The sequence below is a fragment of the Neofelis nebulosa genome, chromosome 9 (assembly GCF_028018385.1).
Source record: "Neofelis nebulosa isolate mNeoNeb1 chromosome 9, mNeoNeb1.pri, whole genome shotgun sequence".
Lineage (NCBI taxonomy): Eukaryota > Metazoa > Chordata > Mammalia > Carnivora > Felidae > Neofelis > Neofelis nebulosa.
In genome coordinates, this window is record NC_080790.1 from 56,791,269 (window position 1) to 56,813,713 (window position 22,445).

A 22,445-nucleotide genomic window follows, 5' to 3' on the forward strand; every position below is an offset into this window, starting at 1 on the left:
ATTTTCTATCATCTCTATTTAGGAGTGACAGAAGAAACTATAAATTTTATGCCAGTATACCTGATGTTATAAAATCCCTTTTATAAGATTGCTTGCCTCCCAATGTTTTATTTTACATCTGTAACTCAGTTATTCAATGCTCCTTGTTCTGCAAACAAATTAAGATAAAATAAATGCAAGCATCTTATATAAAACAACTTCAAACCAAAAATTTTCTAGGCAACCATCCTAGCAAAAAGAACATCCCGATAATGCAGAAAACATTGTATCCTTAGCACAAGTAGGTAATAAGACCTAGTAAGCAACTGGCCCCTAGCCATGAAGCATTTGCACTCAGAAATGTGGAGAAAAGTACTTAGCACCAGATCTGCATGTGACTGTTACTTGAAGTTGAACGTGAAAGCGAATCCGCAGTGATTCACCGCACTATCTCAGCATCACATCTGAGTGCCCAGGCTCTTTTTACACAATGATGAAATCAGAATAAGAGTGTCCCCTTCTAACAAGAATTAAAAAGACATTTTTCTTAAACCCTATGATTATAAAATGGTCTATAAAATAACACCTCATTAACAACCACTATCTTCCCTCCCCAAATCAAGCTGAAGCTGTTGGAGGTTGGGCAGAATACAAGGGGATAAACATTATTTAATAGTCTGTTTATTTCCGTTTTGCTATTTTAAACGCTCTCCACTACTCAGTTTTCACGGTAACTCAATATGGTGGGTTCTTTGTCCCCCTGTTACAGATAATGAAACTGAGGCTCATGGGAGAGCAGTGCCTTATCCTCTCACAGCAGAGCCTAGAGTCAAATGCCAGTGCTCCAACTCTAAATTATGTCTATTTTACTGAAACATTCCCAGCCTGAAAGGTTGTGTAACTAAGTTACAATCAGCACACTTAATTGTTCTTTCTCAAGTGTTTCTGAAATCTCTTCTTTTCTACTCCTAAACTCTCAAATCAGAAAATCCACAATTTTGATGCTAGAAGAAAAAAAAAAAAGTCAGCCAAGATGTACTCTTGTTTTTTTCCTACTACCTTATAGCATTACACTTTGAACAAGAGAATCATGGAAAATTACATTTACCACTGATTTCCACTAACAATTAGCTGTTCACTAACTTCTCTGTGGTTTTTTTAGACGCACTTCCAGCTTTTGATATTCTCAACCAAACTGTATTTTCAAAGTCATTCTTCAAGGATTTTTGAATCCTTACGCTCTCTCTCTCCCCTTCCTTCATTATTTATCTTTGGTAAAATCATGAGAAAGGCCTTTATCAAGGCATTTTGAGATTTAATTTACATTTCTGATTTTCAGAATGGCCAACTTCTCTATATTTCAGGCACTTAACAGAGATACCAACCAAGGCAGCTGTGAATGCAAGAAACAGGAGTCCGAATTTTATCGCTGGTGCACTTTTTAAGAGATTCCAGTTCATCAGAATGCCATTCTTCAGCCATATGCAAAGCTATTGTTCTTGGAGACTATTCATACATACTATTTTAGCAGTTACAGAGTATGTGGAGTATTAGAAGTATACTACAAGTGAAGAAAAGCCCCATAATTGATTTGTTAATGTTTTATTCTCCTCTTTTTCTATTGGCATGTTCTTTACAAGCCCTCGATAAATATTAAACACTCAAACAACTCACTATTAGGGTGGCAAGCCAACCTTTAGAATGTCGAAACAGAGGAGTGAAGAACAATGTACCTAATTGAAATGGCAGGGTAATTTGGAAAATAAAATTGAGTTGCTGCAAATTCCAAATTCCGGAATAAAAATGTTTATACTCACTCAAATGCAGATCGTTACTGGCTTTGAATAATTATTAGAATAAAAAATACTTGAACACCAACAATACACTTGATATGCAGAGAAAAAGCACAGTCTAGATGTCTCTATTATTTTGCACAAGAAAGTGTGGGACGCAATGAGTCTGATATTTCTCCTGGTGGTTTTGTTATTGAACACAGCATATAAAATCCCAAAATGCAGTGAAGCAATAGGCCAAGCCACAAAATACACAACTAGTGTGAAAATTTCATGGGCAATATTCTTCAGAAAGTTATATAAACACATCAAGGGACAAAGAAGTGCATGGAAAGAAATGAAGGGGTTAATGTTCTGTTACTCAGTATCTTTTCTGGCCTCAATTTATCACCAAGACCAACTCAAAACGTAGAATTCCTGATTCTCTCTGGCAGAAGCTAGCACCAAGAAAACTATGACAAAATGAAAATGGGAAAATGCATTTGCATCTGGAATTATGACACAAAAACACGTAATGACTCTCTAAGAGATGACAGTTATCTGTACACTGGGGGGTAACCTGATTATCTACTTAGGGTTAGGCCACTTTGGGCAGAGATACCACCTCTATCTCTGAAAGACAAATTCCATATGCTCTGTGCAGTTATAGCATATTTCCCATAAATAATATATACAATAGACTATAAATAAATAATACATTTATCTGAACTGTTCAAGAGTGAAAGGCAGGGTGGCTACTCATGAGACTGGGTTTCTTATGAACAATTTCAAATAAAAGTCATGTCCAATGGGCAATTATCACAAAGTTCTTACACTAAAATATTCTGAAGCACAAGTCAATGTTCCAACTAGACCCAAAATACCCCATTCAAATCAATGTTCCAACTAAATCCAAAATACCCCATTTAATTTTATCACGTAAGTTTCTGATTGTAGCATTGTAGCATCATAGCTAATAGCTACCTATTTGCTGCAACTTTTAATTCTCTTTCTACACTACTGATTTTTATGATCAGTAAAATAACTAGATTTAAAATGGCATGTATGGGGGCGCCTGGGTGGCTCAGTCAGTTAAGCGTCCAACTTCGGCTCAGGTCATGATCTCGAAGTTCACAAGTTTAAGCCCCGTGTTGGGCTCTGTGCTGACAGCTCAGAGCCTGGAGTCTGCTTCGGATTCTGTGTCTCCCTCTCTCTCTGAATCTCCCCTGCTCTCACTCTGTCTCTTGCTCAAAAATAAATAAACATTAAAAATAATAAAAGACAAATGCCATGTGTAATGGGTGCCTGGGTGGCTCAATTGGTTGAGCATCTGACTTTGGCTCAGGTCATGGTCTCAGTTCCTGAGTTCAACCCCACATGGGGTTCTGTGCTGACAGCTCAGAGCCTGGAACCTACTTTGGATTCTGTGTTGCCCTCTCTCTCTGCCCCTCCCCAGCTCATTCTCTCTCTCTCTCTCTCTCTCTCTCTCTCAAAACTAAATAAACTTAAAAAAATAAAAAATAAAAAAATGTCATGTGTATGTTTTTGTCTCATGAGACACACAGTGGTTTTATTTTTTCTTCCATGTGAATAAGTTTTAGCATTACAGTGAATAGAAAAGAGGGGTACACTTAAAAAAATCCCCAAAAATCCCACCTGCACTAATTCATTTGCTAGGATTTTACATTGTAAAAATTCTTAGTCCCCACCCTCAAAAAATCTTCCTTTGAAACCCTAGAGCTATACAAACTATGTCTACTCCTTGTAAATAATGTAAGTAGGCCTTTAGAACGTCAGACACTGTATACCATTTAGTTAGAAATTAAGTTTTCAAATTGCTAAGGAATAGTCCCTGAATAACAGAAAACACTATAGGTCACAGTTAATTATACCTTGCCTATCAAATTAAGTTAATGTTCGAGAACACATCCAAATAGTTATGGAGACATTAGGAGGTATTTTATTGTCAAAGAAATTCTTATTCATTCAGCTTCTAATATTTTTTTTTTTTAAGAGAGATAAGCCTTTTACAAGTTGGGATGGCATAAGAAAACTCTGGGCTTACATCAAATTGCTCCCTTCATCGTCCTTTTGATGACTGTGTCGATTTCATTACAAACTTCATTTTGTCGAGTTTCATAATAGCCATAAACACACTTCACTTTAAAGAGTTTCTGTGGGACCTAATGTGAATGCAAATGCAGAATAAAATGCAAATCCTGGAGGCCTGGGAACAAATATGGACTATCCGTTACAAATACAGTCACTGAAAATAAACATTTAGGCCTTAAGAGGAAGAATGCAAAGGGGCTGATATGAATCTTTATATCAAGGATTCAGAGCCCTAGGGAAGGCAAACAAAAATAACAGTTTTCAGTTTTTCACCTAATTGTAAAGCACAGGTTGGGAATATTTGATGACTTTGGTCTCAACTCATGCCTGTCCCAAAGTGAGTAATGTTTTTCATCTTCACAGGAAAATAAACCCACGTGTAGGTAATAGGGAAATGAGACCTAGCAAACTCATTCAAGCCTAGGAGGTTCACATCTCAAGCCTAGGATGTTCACCAAACAGTGAAAAAGAAGTGATTAGAAAGAAAGAACTACAACTCTGCTTTGCTAGATAATAACCACCAACCCAGACATTTACAACTAATAACAAACATGCTACCATGTTGTGTCGTAGAGTCTGAGGGAAAAGTCTAGAGAAATGGGAATTCATCAGCAACAACAATCAATTCTAAGTTATGTGTTGTCCGGGAATAATTCTAATATGACTCAAAATGTTAGTTATCTACTTACTACTATCTTCTATGTGAGTCAAAGTAATGTATGTTTAAATCCATTGTAAAATTTAAGACTTTGTATTGCGTCAAAATGAAAAAAAAGTAGCGAGACCAAAAGTGTTGCTTTAACTTGTTAAACTCATAAAAAGTTATGGCAATTTTAAGAGTATTACTTAGTAAACTTATTAATAGTAACAGCATTTCCCTTCTGAGGAAAAATATGATTTCATTTAAGTTTTTTAAGGAACCATAACATTTTACATTCAAGTTTCTTTACTTCATGATTATAAATCCTATTAATTGTAAACAGATTCATAAAAAGTACCAAGGGAAGAATCAATTGTAGGAATGTACTTTTGAGGATTATAGATAATATAGAATTTATTTTCACAATTTATTTATCCTCCATTAGTTTAGGGCATATACAGTGGGGCATCTGTCATGGAAAAGTCATGGCATGATTATTGCATATCTTGAAGACAGTTAATGACTTAGTTCAGGCTATAATTTGTATTTAACTGTATATACTCATGATACCAATAAATGACAGGTGCATAATTCAATTAATGTAGAGAAAAGCTTTTTTCCATCAAAGAATAAACTTTTAATGGTATGTTTTAGTCAATTTTAGGAATTCTTAATGAAGAGTCCAGAAATATAAAATAATTTCAAAAGATTTGCAGTCTTGTATTTTGTTTTAACAAGAACATATTTCCTAGATTAAAAATGCTATTTGGAAAAAAAAAAAAGTGTTCAGAGAGAATCTAGTAAAGTGTTGCCAATTGCTTTAATTCTGCACACATGAATGCATCAAATTGATTGAAATTGGATTCTAGTGACAAATTTTTAAATGACTATATTCTTGCTTATTTCACATGGTAGCCTTTATACCATTTATTAAAATGTCAAATTTGCAAGTGTGGGAAATCCAGCAATTTGCCCAAGATAGGTATACTTCCTAGAGAGGCCGTTTAAGACTCCAAAAAGCTCTCCTAAATTCCTATACCCTTGAAATCATGGCACTTTTAATTAATAATATGGTAAGAATGTCTTTTATTTTTACGCTACATACACACATTCACCTGCTTGAATTTTTCAAAACTGATTTTATACATGCAAGGTTTATTCACAAATATTAAAGATAACAAAATAGCCAAAATTTACTGGATCCCAAAGTCAAATAATTTGGGAATTATTATTAAAATTCAAATTGGAAGATTGTATTTTATGTTTTAGATTCTAACTTTTAAAATAGATACTATATGCTGATGGTTCCTGCTGAGTAAGAACACCAATCCCCACATGACTTACAGCAGTGTTGTTTTACTTTGGATTTTGAACACCTTTAAGTCTGACATCTACACAACTGTCAGATACAGCATCACATGTATTCTACTTTTATTCTTTTATCTGTAAAAGAATACTTTCCCAGAGTTTTGATGTAGCTTTTAAATATTAAGTTAATCTTTTGCACTTAGGAGCAATGACAAAAGATTTTGTTTCAGTTATAACATAAATTCGAGTAATACTTTGATACAAGTATCACAGATCTCATAATCCAAAAAAGGCCATGTAAAATGTTACAAATGCAAACACATAAGACTATGTAACAAAAATGAATGAGAATGGTATCAGTTTCCTATCATTCAACTATTTCCCTGAAAGTGGAGTCAAATAATGTTGAATTACAGACCCTCCTTACAGAGTCTTATTTTGTGTTCATTTTTTTATCTTTTCCCTGCTAGTCTCTATAGGAATTTGGCTGTATGCCGACTATCCTTTAAAAGTTTCTGTATACATACTTGGGTTGTGTCTGATGATTAAATGATCATTTATTAAAACTTAAGCATTTCACATTTGTTTGACATATTTATATTTCATAAGAAAATATTGTTATTGCAATGGAAAGCATAACATCACGGATACCAAAATACTTCATTTGAATTCATGTTGACAATATTTTCATTTCTGACAAGTGTCTTAATATAACTCGTTAGGCATTCTTCTGAGTTCCTCCCAGTCTACCTGCGAGGGAAGGCATGCTAGTTTTACTACAGTAGGCCTGGTGGCAATACTTTAGCCTATCTGGTTGACAATAAACCTGTTTCCACTGTAGGGCCACAAATAGTCTTTGTTTTTAAGAGCATGGAGTTTTACTGCATAATTTTCCTTCCTTCACCCAGTAACAGCTGTGTTTTAAATCTTTCGGACTCTGACAAACATTTTAACATTTAAACATACAAGGATTTGAAAACATGATTTAAAATTTGTTTATTTTCAAAGTCGGGCAATTATAACATGATATCTGTTACATTTTTTTAGAACAGTGCCCGTATGTTAATCCTTTTTTTTCCTTCCTCTACTGTGTGAGCTTCTCCATGTTTTCTAGTAAGAGTCTCTAAGGTAGGACCGACAGCAATAATACACACAACCGCTCTATATGTTTCCAAATCATGAGCAATGGAGTCATTCTGGTGGAAGAGGTATTGCTCTTTGAGTGACCATTGCTGCAGCGCTAGTTAAATCACTGAACGCTAGTTACTGTTATGGCTTTACTTGGTACAAAGTAGCATTAGTATCATTGCTTTCCATAAGCCATGGAACTTGCACTGGGGACTTCCACTTGAGAGAGAGACACAGAAAGAGAGAGACAGAGAGACAAGAGACAGAGACAGAGAGAGATGCGCTATGAACAGGGAATAACTTTCGTAGTATTATCGTTTACACTTACAGACAGTTAACAATATAATTGATCTCAGCCCATTTGCATACACTCTTCACCTGTTTTTCATGAAATGTTTTTTTAAGGGCCCCTATTAGGAGTCAATACATCCCTACTCTGAAATTCACACATAGATACACACTAAAAGCCAATCAGATTAAGAGTACACTTATCTTGATGAGCACTGACTAACGTATGAAATTGTTGAATCACTATATTGTACACCTGAAACTAATATAACACTGTATGTTAAGTACACTGGAATTAAAATTTCTAAAAGCCAATCAGAAAGCAACAATAAAAACACACCTGGTGAACAACTAAGTTTTAATTCAAAGGATACTAAGCCATAAAGGGCCTAGAATGAACATTCCAATTAGCCAATGGAGTGACAAGTACTCAACACCTTATTATTTAATCATTAAAGAGAATCTTGCCATAATTTCCCTTTGACATATTTCAAAAAAAAAAAAAAAAAGGAATTAGGAGTACAACACATGACCCACAACAACAATCAAAAAGTAAAGTTAGAGGAATGTAAGACCCCCATGGATGCCAAGGCCTGTGGACTGAGAGTTTCCAAGACAAAAGCATTAATTGTGACCCTATGAAGTATTTACATTTTAAATAAGATGTGTCTATGTGTAAGCATTTAGAAACAAACTACCTGACAAAGGAAGCATTTTCCTGTCTCTTGCCGCTTGTGGCCAGTTTTCTTATTGGATGAAAACAAATTGCCTACATTTCTAGTATTAGTAAATAACCAATGGCTTCATCTATTTGTTTCTAAAGCAGCAGATCCAATTCATCAAAGACATCAGGCTATCCCTTGCCCTCTCATCCCCATTCCTTACCATAACACCCCCCCCCCCCCCCCCCCCCCCGCCCCACACAAAAAAAGAGAAAGCTTAAATCTCCCTTGCATCCCTACCTCGCTTTGCAGGGAGGGGGCGTTTTCAGTCAAGTCCAAGTTCAGTTTTAAGATTTTTTTTTTTTTAACTCAAACGATGCTTTAGAAACAACATCCCAGACTTTTAAAATAAAACAACCGCCATCAGCGTTTTCCTAGCCCACTTGGGAACCAAAGCTCACTGGCCCAAGGCTGCCCCGTGTCCCCGAGGCCCGGAGGCCCAGAGGCCTGGTGCTCTCCAACCTGGACCGCACAGCCCCGGAGGCCGATCCTCCTCCCCTGGGAGTTTAGCAGCACTTGGCATTTAACCTGCCTGGCGTGCGTGGCTTTCTGGTTCCATCTCCTTGAGCCACATTACTTCTCCCCAGATGTCAGGCACAAATCTGGATTAACATGCAACAGGGCGCCCTGTGCAGGCCGCCAGCCCTCGCCCAAGAGCTGTTAAATGCAGATTCAGCCGAGGACCCCCCGGAGAGCTGCTGTTGAATAAAAATTGTAATCCAAAGGGACCATTTCTTTGCCTCCCGCTGCCTGTGGGAAACCAGGGCTGGCGCCGGAGCACAGGCCCAGCTAGTCCGCTCTCGCTGCAAGCGGGCGTGGCAACTTCGGGAGGCGGCCTTAGGGGCCCGGAGACTCCTCACTCCTCTCTCTCCACTCTCCGTTCGGGTTCTTGGAGTGGGGAAATGCTTAGATTCAAGGAGTGGCGAGCCACAGCCCTGGGAAGGAAGACTTCATTCGACGGCTCCTTCTGGGAGCGCAGACTAAAATCTAGCGTCTGGGCGGCCAGGCTCTTTCCCGCCTAACTCCTCTGGACGCCCCAGTTCCACCCTGAATCCCTCAAACAGGCGTCGCGCCTCCCGAAGGGCCCGCATCCTTCTCCACTGACGACCAGACTCAACCCTCGCCTCGACGCCTCGCACGGTTCTTCCTCTCTGCTCTGGTTCCCGGGGGCGCAGCCCTGCCCTCGCCCCGGAAGCCCCCGGTGCCCCTTGCTGCCCCCAGTCTCAGGGCGTCGGGAGCTTCCGTGCGGAGCGGGGAACGAGACCGTCGGGAGAGGGCGCCCGGGAGGCCTGCGCCCACAGGAGGTGACTCTCGAGCCTCGCTCCTCGGGGTCTGGGAGGGGGAAGGGGGCAGGTAAGAGAGGTGGGGGGACAACGAGATTACGGCTTCTACCGGCGTCTTAATCTGATATATATTTTTATATTTAGAAAAAAGCATCACTACAAGGCCAAGTGGGTATTTGCCGATTTAGCCCTCCGGGAAACCGGCTGGTATCAAAGTCGTCGATTCCAGGTCCCTGCGCGGGTGGCAGCCTCCGCGCCCTCCGAGGATAAAAGTAAAATAAAATAAACCGTGCCGCCAGCAGACCCTAGAGACAGAGGGGTTAATGAGCTAACGAGGACCAGCGCTCACACTACACCTGAAGCATCCCGTCCCGGGGCGCACCCTCTGCGGGGGCTCAAACTGGCTGGGCCGCATTCGCAGACAGGTGGCGGAGGTCGGCCTTTCTGGGCCCGGCCCCCAGGACATCGCACTAGGGGTCTAGCGCCCCCAGGGACCGTCAAGTAGGCTCCAGTCCCGAGAACTGGCGCCCACAGGGGGGGCCCTAGTTCCTGGTCTCTGACTCCCCACCTCCCAGAACAGGGGACTCCATTCAGAGTCCAGGTCGGAGGCAAGGTCCCCCGTGCTCCCCGAGCTCTGCGCTCCCAGCTCCAAACAGAGCCCAGGCACACTCGCTCCTGGCTCCCGGGAAGGGGACAATTAGGAAGAACAAACTTGGGTTTGCTGCCCACGGACCAAGACCCAGATGAGCTGGAGAGGTCACGCGAGCTCGCCCGCGCGCATAGGCCAACAGCGCCACGAGCCCAGCCAAAGCTGCGAAGCCCACCAGTAAGCGGTGGGGGGTGGGATGCACGCTTCTCATTTTTTAGGTGAGGGAAGAGACTAAAATGTCAATTTTTATCCACTACAATCGCCTGCCAGTCTGCATATCTCAAATTAAGGTAATTGTGTAACAAAAGTTTACCGAAGGAGTAGGGGGGAAACGCAATGATGTTATACCAATTTTGTGCCCCCCTCAAAAAAAACCCCATAGCTTTGGTCCTTTATCTTTGACTTTAATAAAATAATGATTCGTTGAGAAAATGGGGTATAAATCTTCATTTTGGAGGCAATTAAAGTGTTGATTTCATTCATGCCCCTAAGCGATTCTTGTAATTTGCTCAAATAGCTTTATGTACCCAGCACTCCGGAGCTCTTAGAATCCCATTTTCTAGTTAGGCTTGTTGGATTACAATTTTTATTCAACAGCAGCTACCTGAGGGTTCCTCAGCGGAATCTGCATTTAACAGCTCCGGGGTGAGGGCTGGCGGGCTGAACCAGGCGGGAGGCCCGGCAGCCCGCAGGGCCCGGGGCCGGGCCGGGAGCTGCCTGCAGTGTTCCCACCTCGGCGGGGCCGCGCAGGGATTGAGCAGACCGTCTGTACTGTGCACTCGTCTACACTGCCGAAAGTTTGCAACTTGCCAAATAATAGTAAAGACCTGGCGCTCTGGCGCTTTTAAAGCTCAGCTCTGCCTGCCCTCCACTGCTCATGGGGAAAGGAGGAATTCAGCCCTGTCGTGGGATTACCGAAAGAAATCCAAGCTGGGAATGTATTTTAAGAGGGTGATGTTGAGAGAAGAAAACTTCAAGAGGACACCAAGACCCAGGAGTCGGACACTCCTGCAAGGACTTTACAAGATAGCCGCTAGCCAACAGTGACCGTGGCAGAGCTTGCAAAGGAAAACTCTACACGCCCGCCCGTCTTTTGGCTTAACAAAGGCAGGCTGATCTCTCCCCCCACAAGACGGAACTCACGTGCCAAGTCAGAAAGAGAAACGACTCTGGGCCTTCACTCATTTATGGAGAGGCCAGAGGAGACCCGCAACCCAAATCTCTATTCGCGTTGCAGCAATTCGCAACGGAGAGCTGTTCTGAGCCCGTTTCATCTCACCCGCTCCTCAGGTTTTCACTTTCATTGCATTTTTGCAACTTCTTTGGGCCAATCCAGAGACGCAGCGACAGGAGAGGGAGAGACTGGGAGCAAACAGTGGTGCTGGGTTGAGAGAGGGAGAGAACCCCCCCCCCCCCAGCAATTCCAAATAAAAGTCGTCCCCACTTAGCAACGCAGCGGAAGAAGGGCCTGCAGGGAGGACCAGAGAGGAGGGGGCGAAGCAAGCAAAGGCTGGCAGTGGAGAGCGAAGGCGGCGCGAGGTCCCCCACGGCCACACCGAGGGAGTTTCCCGGGGTGCCCTTGACGCTTCCAAAAGCTGCCAACCCACAGGGCCCAGTGCACTACCAGCTGGAGGATGAGTGGAAAGGAGGAAGAGAAACGTCCATATTTATCTGTTTTTATAACCTCGGCCTGGTCTTATTTTTTCTACTAAGTACAATAAAATGGGCGAGCTTGCAGCGAGCACCGCACAAAGCAATGTTCAGTGAGGTCTAGAAGCGTTCGGCCGAGGAAAACTGACAAGACAGGCTAATGAACCGTATAGACAGGGAGAAAATAGCCAGCATTTGCTAGATTTCAAACCCTCGCTGTCTCTCTTAGACCACCTATCTTGGGTTTATTCCTAATAAAATAAGAAATAAGCAGACCCTACCCTTTCCTTTTCTTCGAAATAGAAGGGGGAAAAAACGCTCCAGAACACAGCCCTGCAATCAGGCGGTCACTGGCAGTTAACACTCCCATTATTATACAGGGTAAATAAAATAAAGACAAAAATTAAAAGCGACAAGAAACAGGTCAAGTTTGCAGGCAAAGCTTTTACAAGCTCATCTCTCCAGGTCGAATCCCAGAGCCAGCCTTAATGAAGCAATAATAGCCACATTATTCAAAAATTTTCATTTCGATGGAAATGTATCTAAAAGGGACTTAATCATATGCAAATAATAAAAGGAGGTGGTAGTGACCCAGCAAGCAATATGCATACAGATTTTTTTTTTCCCAGGGATGTTGAAATTGAAAAACGCATACCTGGTCGGTTAGATTTGCTGATCTTGTTATATCTTCACTGTCTGATTTTGATCCTCCTTCTCTATCGTCTATCACCAAATCGATAGGCATTTTCCCTTTCAAACAGCTAATATACCGGTGGCAGAAATTGTCACATAATTCGTGTACCTACATTATGACAGAAATAAAAAAATGGAAATATAATCAGGAGTGCATAAATGACATTGACAAGTGCAATCCACCCCCCTTGTGAGATCCAAACTTCCAAATAGGGAAACACAGAGCAATTGTCCTCCAGAGACCCCCAGACGCATCCAGAATTAGGAATAACTTTCTTTTCTTGCAAAATAGAGATATCCCAGAAAATTGACAGTGACAAGATGATTCACAGGCTACAACATATTCAACACCCGTGTTAAATTCATCTGCTCCCAGGGCTGTGGCCATTAGAGAGGTGACCTGCGTGGGTGACATTTAAGGTAAACTATTTAATTTCATCCACTTACTTTATCATAAGTCCTTTTCCAGTGTGTCTAAGAGAAAAATGTGAAGATATATATATATATGTAATATATGAAGATATATATTACTATATATGTGGGTGTATATACATATCAATATCTATATCTATATATCTTTCTCCCTATATATATCTATATATCTCCAAAGACCAGTACTGTGGTGGTATAGGGTATATGTTTGATAGCCCAAGTCCTGATAACATTTGTAATTAGGGATTCTACCTGAAAAAAGCATATTTTAGGACACTTTAAAAAAAATAGAAGAAAATCAAATTGCCAGTACTCATGATATGAAAAAAAAAAAAACCCTACAGCCACGAAAAGGTATCAAACTGATCAAAAAAAAAAAAAAAAAGGAAAAAGGAAAAAGAATGCTTCGAAATATTTAGGTATAAGTGGAGCAGTCTTACAGGCCCCAGGCATCACTGACATGCAAAAACTCACAAGAAACCCCAGTGTGCTTGCAATTTAATGTTAGTTTGAATTACAATGCATTAAGTTTTTATTGCTGAGATTTATAGAACAGCTAGCAAAATCATGTTATCCCACACCCTTTCTTGAGTGTGAAGGTGGGGTGTGTGCAGGATTCACAGATTCAAGAAATTGACACAACTATCAACTCTGCTTTGTCTCTGCAAAAGGTTTAATGTGCCTCCCCCACCACCTCCTCCAGACTCCCTGCCCACTCCTCCTCCTCCCCCTCCACCTCTCCTCTGTGTCTGACCTGACGCTGCTCTCAGACTGTCTTCCAGAAACTCACTAAAACTAAACAAAACCCCCCTCCCACCCACCCAGAGGTAGCAAAGAAGAGGGGGAAGAGGAAGAGAAGAGATCACAAAGGTATAACCTGTGAACCAAACTCACAACAGCATTCTCAACATCAAGGGAGATGCATAGAATTGCAACTATTTATACAAAGCTAGCAAAGTATTAAGAATGAATACAAGGCTAGGGCATTTGAGATGCCGGTTTTAGTGGCTGAAATTGTAATTAAACCGCAAAGAGAAATGGACGCTAAGATTGGCCTTGACACTAATTACCAGAAAGAAAGACATTTATGCAAATGTCTCAGAAGCCTGAACTTCAGCCATTCAGAACCTCCCCCCCCCACCCCACCCCACCCCCTTGAGTTTGGGGGTGAGGGGAAAGCAAAAGGAAAAGAGGCTAGAGAAATTACCTTCTCTAATTCCAACAGATGAAACCTTAATACTTGTATGGCTTGAATCATCTGCAAAGATACAAAAAGAATGAGCACCCTATTCCTAGTTTGCAGAAAATTGGCTGTCACAGCTCTAGCATCTCCAGCCTACCCCCCCCCCCCCCAGTAAATAGAGTTATTTTGATTTATGGCAATAACACTAAAAGTTAATAGCAGTGACTGGGTACCATCTAGAGGTTTATATTTCTTAAGGAGAAAAAAAATAGCTAAAACAACAACAAAGCATCTAAGTAGGGATCATAAACACTCTCCTCCCCCATGGCTCTTCCCTTTCTCAGCCCCACTGGCCCCACCCCACCGAAAGGGCCACATCCCTGGACTAGATGTTTCCAAGTAAGGAGTGCACGGAAAATATTCCAAACAGTCCCCCAGTTGTGGCTTTTCACACTGCAAACTTTCTGCTGCTTTCCTCACACCTTTCAGGCATACTGGTGGTTTGGGGGCTCTTGCCCAGTTGCTGCCCTCGTGACGCGACTTTGAGGGCTGGGAAGTCCGCAAAGTTTAAGCACATACGCTGACAAGCCCGGAGATAAATCCCCGCGCTGATTAGAGCTGTGCTGCCCGGCTGTCATAAAAAACAAAAGCTCGCGTTTCCCCGCGCGGGCTTGCCCGGCCCCTCTCGAGATGAATTTATTTCCCCGGGATCTTGCCCGGGACCACTTGTCCGTGGACAGAAACGTTTGCAGCCGCCTTGCAGCTACGGGAAGACCCGTCTAGAAACCTTGGGGCTCTTTAAAGCAAAGCTGGTGGCTTGGGGGGAGGGGAGATGGGGGTGGGGAGGTAGGGGTCCGCTCTTACCAAGTTATCCAGTTCTGGATTAGAAGAAAATAGAGGTTTTTCTGCGCGAATCTAAATACAAGTGAGAAGGGGGGGGAGAAAGAACATTTGAAATCTGGTCGCTTTCCTGGTTTCTTGCCTCATTACACTGTCGGGGGCAAGATGTAACCTCCGGGAAGGACTCGGTGACACCGAGTGCATCCCTCGCAGAAACACTTCAATGTGAATCAAATAAGCCAACAACAAGCCCAGGGCTCAGGGTTTCTTCCACCAGCAAAAGTACGCTTCTAGAGGACGCTGCCCTGCTCGCCAAGACCAAGGCGGCTACAGCGTGTAGGGTTTGTGATTTTATTTTATAGAGTGGGCTTTCTGCGTTAGGTTTTGGAGCGTGAGTTGGAAAGCCTATGGGTGATTTTGAGTCGTCCGCAGACACTCATATAGGAAGAAAACCCTAGGGTAGATGTCACAGGCATGGCTTAGGGTGGACTAATTTGCTGGTTACTTTTGAAAATGTGCTGGATGGGGGAGGGAGTTTCTCTTTCTTTCTTTTTTCTTTTTTCTTTACTTTTTAAACATATATTTTGCTGACCTGTTTGGCGAACACGGCTATATCTTCATTGAATGACTCTGACGAGCAGACGTCCCCGCCCGCCACCCCCGGCTCGCGGGGGGTACAAGTAGCTAATTCACATTTCTCAAAAATCAGTGCTAAGAGAGGGAAGAGGGGGTGTCTGCAAGAAAATACAACAGTCACAAACAACACAATGGTTAGTCCGGAGTCAGTGAAAAAGGCGCCCAAGAAAAACAGCCAGAGGAGCTCGAGGCAGGGACCCTCTCTCTGATTTTGTCATCTACTTTTTTCCTCCCCCCTCCCCGCCCCCAGGTGACTGCTCGCCTCCCCTTCCTCCTAGGCCTCCGAAACCGGAGGCCCTAAGCCAGGGACCTTATCTGAGGGTCGGTTCAGCCTATCTGGCCGGAGAAATTGGTAACATTTGCTAAGAATAAAACCCAAGCGGTTCCAGCAGCCATTTTGAATTAAGTTTCCCACCCCGACAAGCCCTCGTCCCTCCGCTGCACATCTAGGACCTGGTGCAGGAGAAAGGCGCTGGGCGCAGGGGTCGGGAGGGCTCCTGCAAGTGGGTTCCTCCAAGGCAGCCTCGCGGAGCCCAAGACTCGGGGGACCTCGGTGGCAGGCGCTCAGCTAACTTGGGGAAGGGACCTCTGTGGCTGCCGGCCGACTGTCAGCGGGCTGCGCCTACCGATCCCGGACCCCGCGGCCCTCGGAGAGCAGGAAGCCTCCTCCACAGCTCCCTGCACATGTCTCTCCCTTAGTCAATGGCCCCCACTACCCGCAAAAGAAAAGTTCCTTCAAATGTCCCTGCGGTAAAGCCTTTCATTTTTGTCTCTACGGAATGGCAAAGCAGCTAGTATTTCCAGGGGCCTAGAAGTCGCTTATCTCAACCCATAAAAGAAAAAAAAAAAAAAAAAAGCTTCTCCTAATGCTCAAGGAGGTGTCTCAAGTCTTTTATTAGCTCTCACAGCCCAGCCGGAAATTTAACAGTTTGGGGTCCTTTTCAAAGCTTCCCCAAATGTTCTGTCCTGGAGCCTAAGCCATTTGCAGTTAACGCTGCGGAGAGAACGCTGGGATTTCAACCGGCCCATCGCACAAGGGACCAGGAGATAAAGCAGAAAGGGTTCGCAGCTGGGGAGGGTCGGGGTTGCCGGATATTTTCGAAAGAAGACATAAATAGAAATAAAAGTTGCTGCAAAGTAAAAAGAGGTCCCCAAATTCATGAGCACACAGTAGGCACAAGTGACTTTGGAAAGATTTTACCAGCCCAGGGTCTAATCGACTGGCCTGGGAGAATACGGTGTAAACCACAGTCTGAAAACCACATTGGCCTGACAGCACCCCACACCTACTTCCAGATCCTTCAGGCTTCGCCTTTGAACACAAAGTACTAAACCGGCTAGAAGTTTCTTGATGTCTATAACAATTCAGAGCGAGCTCTCTCCTTGCCTACGGTGGTCAAACTCCCTAAATGCAAAGCATGTTCCCCCTTGCCTGACCTGCAACTGTCCTCCCTTGATTTTTATTGTGCGGCGGCCGAGCCAGCATAAGGTTGCTGAGTAAACTTAGCAAGTCAGAACAATCAGTGGCTTAAAAGATTTTCCCTTAAACTAAAAGTTTCGTTCCAACACAAAGGCGCCTACATTTAGAAATCCCCAACGCTCTCCCAGCGAAGCCCAGCAAGCGAGGACTCCAACCCGCTGAACTACAGAACCAGGGTGTGAGAGGGGACGAAGGACCTTTGGCAACTCCTCCTGCAGGGCGACCCCTTCGCCGGCACGGCCTCGGCGGAGCTGGACGCTGGGCAAGCGCGGAGCGTGTGTGGAGATGGGGGGCGTCCGGGACGGCAGGCCGCCTTCCCAAATCCTCCATGCAATGCGAATGAAAAGTTACCGAATAATGTACCTCCAATCCACAGAGCTCTGGCTTTCCTTTTACCAAAGGCACAGGGAAACAGAGGAAACATCGCGTCTCTACCACTTAACCTGCTGCCCGTCGTACCTACCCATAAATGGCATCTTTATCTCTCTTTAAAGCGTCATTGACGGAGGAACCCATGCTGGGGGCCATGGCGTTGGTGTGAGCTGTGTGCGGGTACTGATGCGAGTGCAGAGGAGGCCCGTGGTTCAGGTGGTGGACCGGCTGCATGGACCTGGCCGCATGCGGGTCCCCATACATCGTGGAGGGGATGCCTACTCCATCCATGCCCCCGTAATGGGGTAAATCGTCGTACTGCATGACAAACAGGAGAAAACAAGGTTCAGAAGGCCAGGCCGGCAAATGGGGAACAGGCAGGGCATGGAGCTTATATAATGTCAGTCCAGCTGGATCCTTCAACCCAGAATTCAGTGGCCTTGCATCTCTCAAGTTGAGGGTTTTTATTTTAAAAATAATTTCTAAAGTAAAAATCCTAGGATTCTCTGAGTCTCAGCTGAGATGAATGGTCTTGCCCTAACTTGTGTCCCTATCAACTAGTTCAGAAATTCAGGATCCTTTGGCAAGGAAGGAGGGAAGAAAGAAGGAAAGAAAGGGAGGCATTTTCCCAGAGGGCGGAAGGTAAAACGTGCATGTCTCTAGAGGAGGAAATTCAAAATCACAATAATAAAACGTGCCAGGACAGTGCAGCAAACCCGCCTAGTTTCACAGCCCCTTCCCATCAGGGGGAATTAAAAAAAAAAAAAAAAAAGTTACGATGGGAACAGCTAAGCTAAGCACATGAATTCAGACAGGCTTCTCATTTTATTTCTCTGCCAGCGTGGGGTTAAGGCAGTCCTGCAAGACCCTGCATTTCCTTTGCTTTCCAAGACAAACTCTGCTAGATTACACAAAACTAACTGGCCTTCTCATAAGTGAAACTCAGAGAAAGGTAGTTTTTCATGTTCATTAGAGCTGAATTTAGAATTGGGCAATTTTCCCTCAAAGTTAAAGGAAATCTATAGTTGGAGCAGTTATTCTGTTTTCTCCACTGTTAAGAACTTTTCCCCCAGACTAAAAGTCAATGAGGCAAATGTAACTCATCAGGTGTAAATTCAAAAGCAAATGCACGTACAACCCCTATCTTCTTTCTTCAGAAAAACTACTTTCATATTGATTGTCATTATTTTGGGGTGCAAAATTTAGCTATTCAGATTTTTCTCATTGCTTCATCCCAGGCAAGTTCTTTTCCCAAGAATTGGAGGCACGGAGAGTGAAATGATTTTCAAAGAAAAGAGGAACTGCCACTTTCATGTCCTTAAAGCCAGAGGTGTGAAAATAGTTTGGAAGAACGCTGACATTTGCCTGAACCAAAGGAGTAAAGAAGAATGTGTCAGCCTAGTAACTTTCTTTTGCAAACAGGGCTTTGAGGGCCAGGACGCAAATTATGCAGGGAAGGCTTTCTGTAGACCCCCCTGTCTTTTAAGAAACTACCTCAGTTGGGTTGTCATTGTCTCACTTGACTCTCACTACATTTCCATTCAAATAGGAATATTGGGGAAATTAGTATTGCATTTTTAAAGTGAGTCGCTGTGTGCTTAGTATCCAATTAGTGAAGGGCTTTTCTAACAAAAACTTTCCAAGTATTACCTTTTATAAAAATCCATGCACATTAAAATCACTTTTAAAAGATGAATGTTTTCCGACCCCAAAAGCCATTACACGATGACAAAATTATTTGCTTAAAAAAAGCTAAATACTTCTAATGATATTAAAAGATGAGCATAAGCAGTAACACATCAGAAGTTTCTAGCTGCTTATTTTACTTTAAAAATAGCTTTAAACTTCTGCTCCCTGAACCACTCACTTTATAGCATTAGGTATCTAGCGCCTTTTGTTTTTGTTTTTTAAACAGATGATTGCCTGAGCTTGTATTTTTATTTAGATAGCTGCTGGTTAGGATTCTATAGAAAACTTGATTACTTGAATTAATTACATGTAACATACATAAGTCTACAAATGCACTGAATAAATTCTCTCGCTTTAGGCCACGGCTTTAGGAGCCTCATTCAAAAATACAGAGAAAAAAGGAAACTTTTTAGCAGTGTCTTTCGGCCACGTTTCAATTTAATCTCACATTTGAGTTCCACAATTGTTTTTTAATACGTACCCTTTGCGCCATCGGCCTCCCTGGCTCCCTTCCTACTTCAACTTCTAATATATCCTCTTTAAGGCCAGTGTGAAAAGAAACAAATAAGCAAACTCCCCCGGAAAAAAAAATGTAAAGCACGACGAAAAATCCCTTAACGTCTCCAGCAACGTGAGCTACTGGTCCCAGATCTTCGGTCTACGGGACCTGAAGCAAAGCGCCCGAGTCACTGAGCATAAAAGCGCTCCGTTTCCAAGACAGCAGCGGGGGCAAAAAGAAAAAAAAAAAAAAAAAAAAGCAGATCTTCTCTCCCCCAAAAAATCAGTTTAAAAAAAAAAAAAGAGCGCCCCTCAGACCCAACTACCAAATCTCATGGCTTTCTGCCACTCCGGCTGTCAATCACAGGCGAGGTTGTCAACGTGGTGAATGAATGATCATCCGCTCTGTCTTCTTCTGGTCAGAACACCTCAAATGTTAATATTCAAATGCACAAAGCCCTAGCGCTCGCTTCCCTTGAATCAGTCCTAATTCCTAATCAGTTTCTCTCTTCTCTCGCTCGCTCTCTCTTTCTCTTTCTCTCTCTCTCTCTCCCTCTTTGCAACTGCTGCACTGGAGGGAGATTAGAGGAGGAGGGTTAAAAAAAATGTCTGTCTGAGTTTGTCTTAAAGGAGCCACGATCGATGCTGCCCGCTTGCAGTCCCCGTGCGTGTGTAAAGTGTGTGTTGCACAGGCGGAGAGGTGGATTCCGACCAGAATGCTAGAACCCGGAAGTAGTGGTGGCCATAACAGGTCGCGTCTTACACAATGCATTGGGCTGCAGCAAGTAGGATCCTCGGCAGGGGTGGGTGCGCGAAGCGAGCTCTGGCCGCACTGGAGAGGCAGAGAGACGCTCCATTAAATCGCACGCCCAGGCACAAACACACACACACCCAGGGCACACGCGCACAAACGCGGGCAGCAGCCCCCGGCCGCAGCCTTTATTTTCCGTATTCTTTTCTCTCCCTCCCCCTCCAGACTCTCTCCCCAAAGCCGACTCTCTTGAAATAAATTGGGAATAAACGCCGGGCAGGCAGCAGCAGGAGTTATTTTGCACAGGGCTCTGAGCACAGACTTCATGACTTTCCTCGAAATTATTGGGGTCTGCCAGTTTTTTCGGGGGCATTTTACTAATGCAGAAAGTATTGGATTCTCAGGACGGACCACCCCAAGTAGAAAAGTCAAACGGGGAGACAGAAGACTGAGCAGGAGCAAGGCTTGGAAAGGCTCTGCTGAGTCCCGAGAACGTGGGGTGAAGAAGGCTGGGGCTTTCTGCAGCTCCAGCTTAGAGTTGCTGTCAGAGGTGGACACCCGGCCCAAGGAAAGGAAATGCTTGCATTTTCTCACTTTGGGATCTGGACACCCCCGCCCTCCACCTCCTAGCCCCGGAGGCCCCCAGCCCCAGCCCCGGCGTCCTGCGCGAAGTGGGAGAGGAAAGGAGGGAACAATGAGCTGAGAGCCGGGAATGTGCCCCCAGCGCCTGTTTACAAACACGAAGCTATTTATGATCGCCGGAAAACGAAACCCGACGCGGGCTCGGAGCAGCCCAGACCTCGCGGGTGGAGCCCGGGCCAGGGAGACTCGGGGAAGCAGGCTGTTTCTCCGACCCTCTCTGGGAGAGGCAGCTGTGCGCCCAGGGCGCGGCGCAGCAGGGTCAGCGCGCTCGGCTCCGGCTCCGGCCGCGCCGCCTTTGTCTTCGAAGCGCCGAGGGGCTCCGGCCTCGGCAGTGCTCGGGCCTGGAGGGACCCTGCTCCCCAAGCTCGTTTACCCCGCGAAGCTCCGCGCTCTCCTCCCCAGCCCTTCTTCTCCTCACCCCGCTTTCCTGTCCCCAACCCGGCTCAGGGAAAACTCCCAGTGCCAAAGAAAAAGAAATTCACTTCGGGAGCTGAGATTTCAGACAAAAACCTGCCCCTACCCACAACTCAGAGGCTCCAACCAGCCACTGATTTTAACTTTCTCCCTTCAAATACCTATTCTCTGGCTTAACAACAACAACGACAACAACGACAACAACAACAACAGCACAGCAACGAAATCCTCTCCTTATTCTCCCACTCTAAGCTTGCCTTTTATTATTGTATTTAGTGGTGTTATTTTCGTTTTTATTTTTCTGCGCGCCCGGCTCTATATGCCGAGATGGCTCAGCCACAGCAGCTCAACCAGCGGGTTGGAAACCTCACATCCTCGAGCAAGGCTCGCAGCTCGCTCGGCTCGGAGCAGGATTTTTTTTTCCTCCCTCCAGCTGAAACCTCACAGAAAACTCCCCCTGCGGTCGACTGGAAAATGAGCTCACCCAAATCTCGGTAGGCAGCCGTGGAGGAGGGCTCGGCCAATCAGGGGGCGCTCCTGCCAAGGCGGCCGCGCATTGGCTGCGGGGAAAATCAATTATCAAATAATCGATCAGCAGGGAGCTTCGATCTGCCGGGAATGCAAACTGCCAGTCCCGATTCCCGCCCTGATGGTGGCCAAAAGGCTGACTCCTCCAAAGCCGTCGGCCGCTAGTTCCCATCGCCCCCACCCCCCATCCCACTTCGCCAGCTGCGGACCGAACCCTCATCCCAAAGGGGGGTGTAGATAAGAGAAAGAGTTTTGAGAAAGATTAGGGGGCTCGTATCTGGAGAGGTTGTTTGGACAAGGCTAGGAGCTCTCAAATGTATTGAGGCTAACTCTAAATGCGCAAACTAAAAGAGAATTTGCATCAGTTTGAGAGGTAGGACTCAAGTTTTTGTTAAGTGGGCTTTCAAGAAGCCAGAGACACTGGGCAAGCATCAGAACATATATCTGGAATCAGGTTCCCTCCAGCACACGTAGCCTCGCTGAGCGATGTCTATTCCTTTAGTACTTAGCAGGAGTCAACGCCCAGTCTCTCCCCCCCCCCCCCCATAGTGGAGTTTTCATAAAGCCGAAGCAGCTCAGCCTTCCCAGCCTCCCGCACACCTCCCCAACGCCGACACCGCACTCCCCCCGTGTGCACCTAAAGGGCTGACACATTCACCCGAAGCCTTCAGATACACTTTGCCTTGAAAGAGCTCCGACTGTTTAAAAAACATCCTAGGATCCGCATCATTTGCATCTCTCTTCTTTCTTCCTTTC

The 22,445-nt window shown here is 44.3% G+C and overlaps 1 protein-coding gene across 6 annotated transcripts in view; it reads right to left on the bottom strand.

Annotated features, from left to right (window-relative positions):
• Positions 1-20,198, bottom strand: part of MEIS1 (Meis homeobox 1) — a 139,004-nt gene extending 118,806 nt beyond the window's left edge. Inside the window, exons 1-6 of one of the 6 annotated variants that reach the window (XM_058683895.1) lie at positions 20,118-20,198; positions 17,259-17,485; positions 15,272-15,413; positions 14,704-14,754; positions 13,864-13,914; positions 12,187-12,333 (exon numbers count right to left, since the gene is read on the bottom strand). In XM_058683895.1, coding sequence (XP_058539878.1) covers positions 12,187-12,333; positions 13,864-13,914; positions 14,704-14,754; positions 15,272-15,413; positions 17,259-17,485; positions 20,118-20,126 — 627 coding nt within the window. In that variant the 5' untranslated portion in view covers positions 20,127-20,198. The other 5 variants (XM_058683898.1, XM_058683894.1, XM_058683896.1 and 2 more) reach the window with 5 other exon arrangements.
• Positions 20,199-22,445: the final 2,247 nt, after the last annotated feature.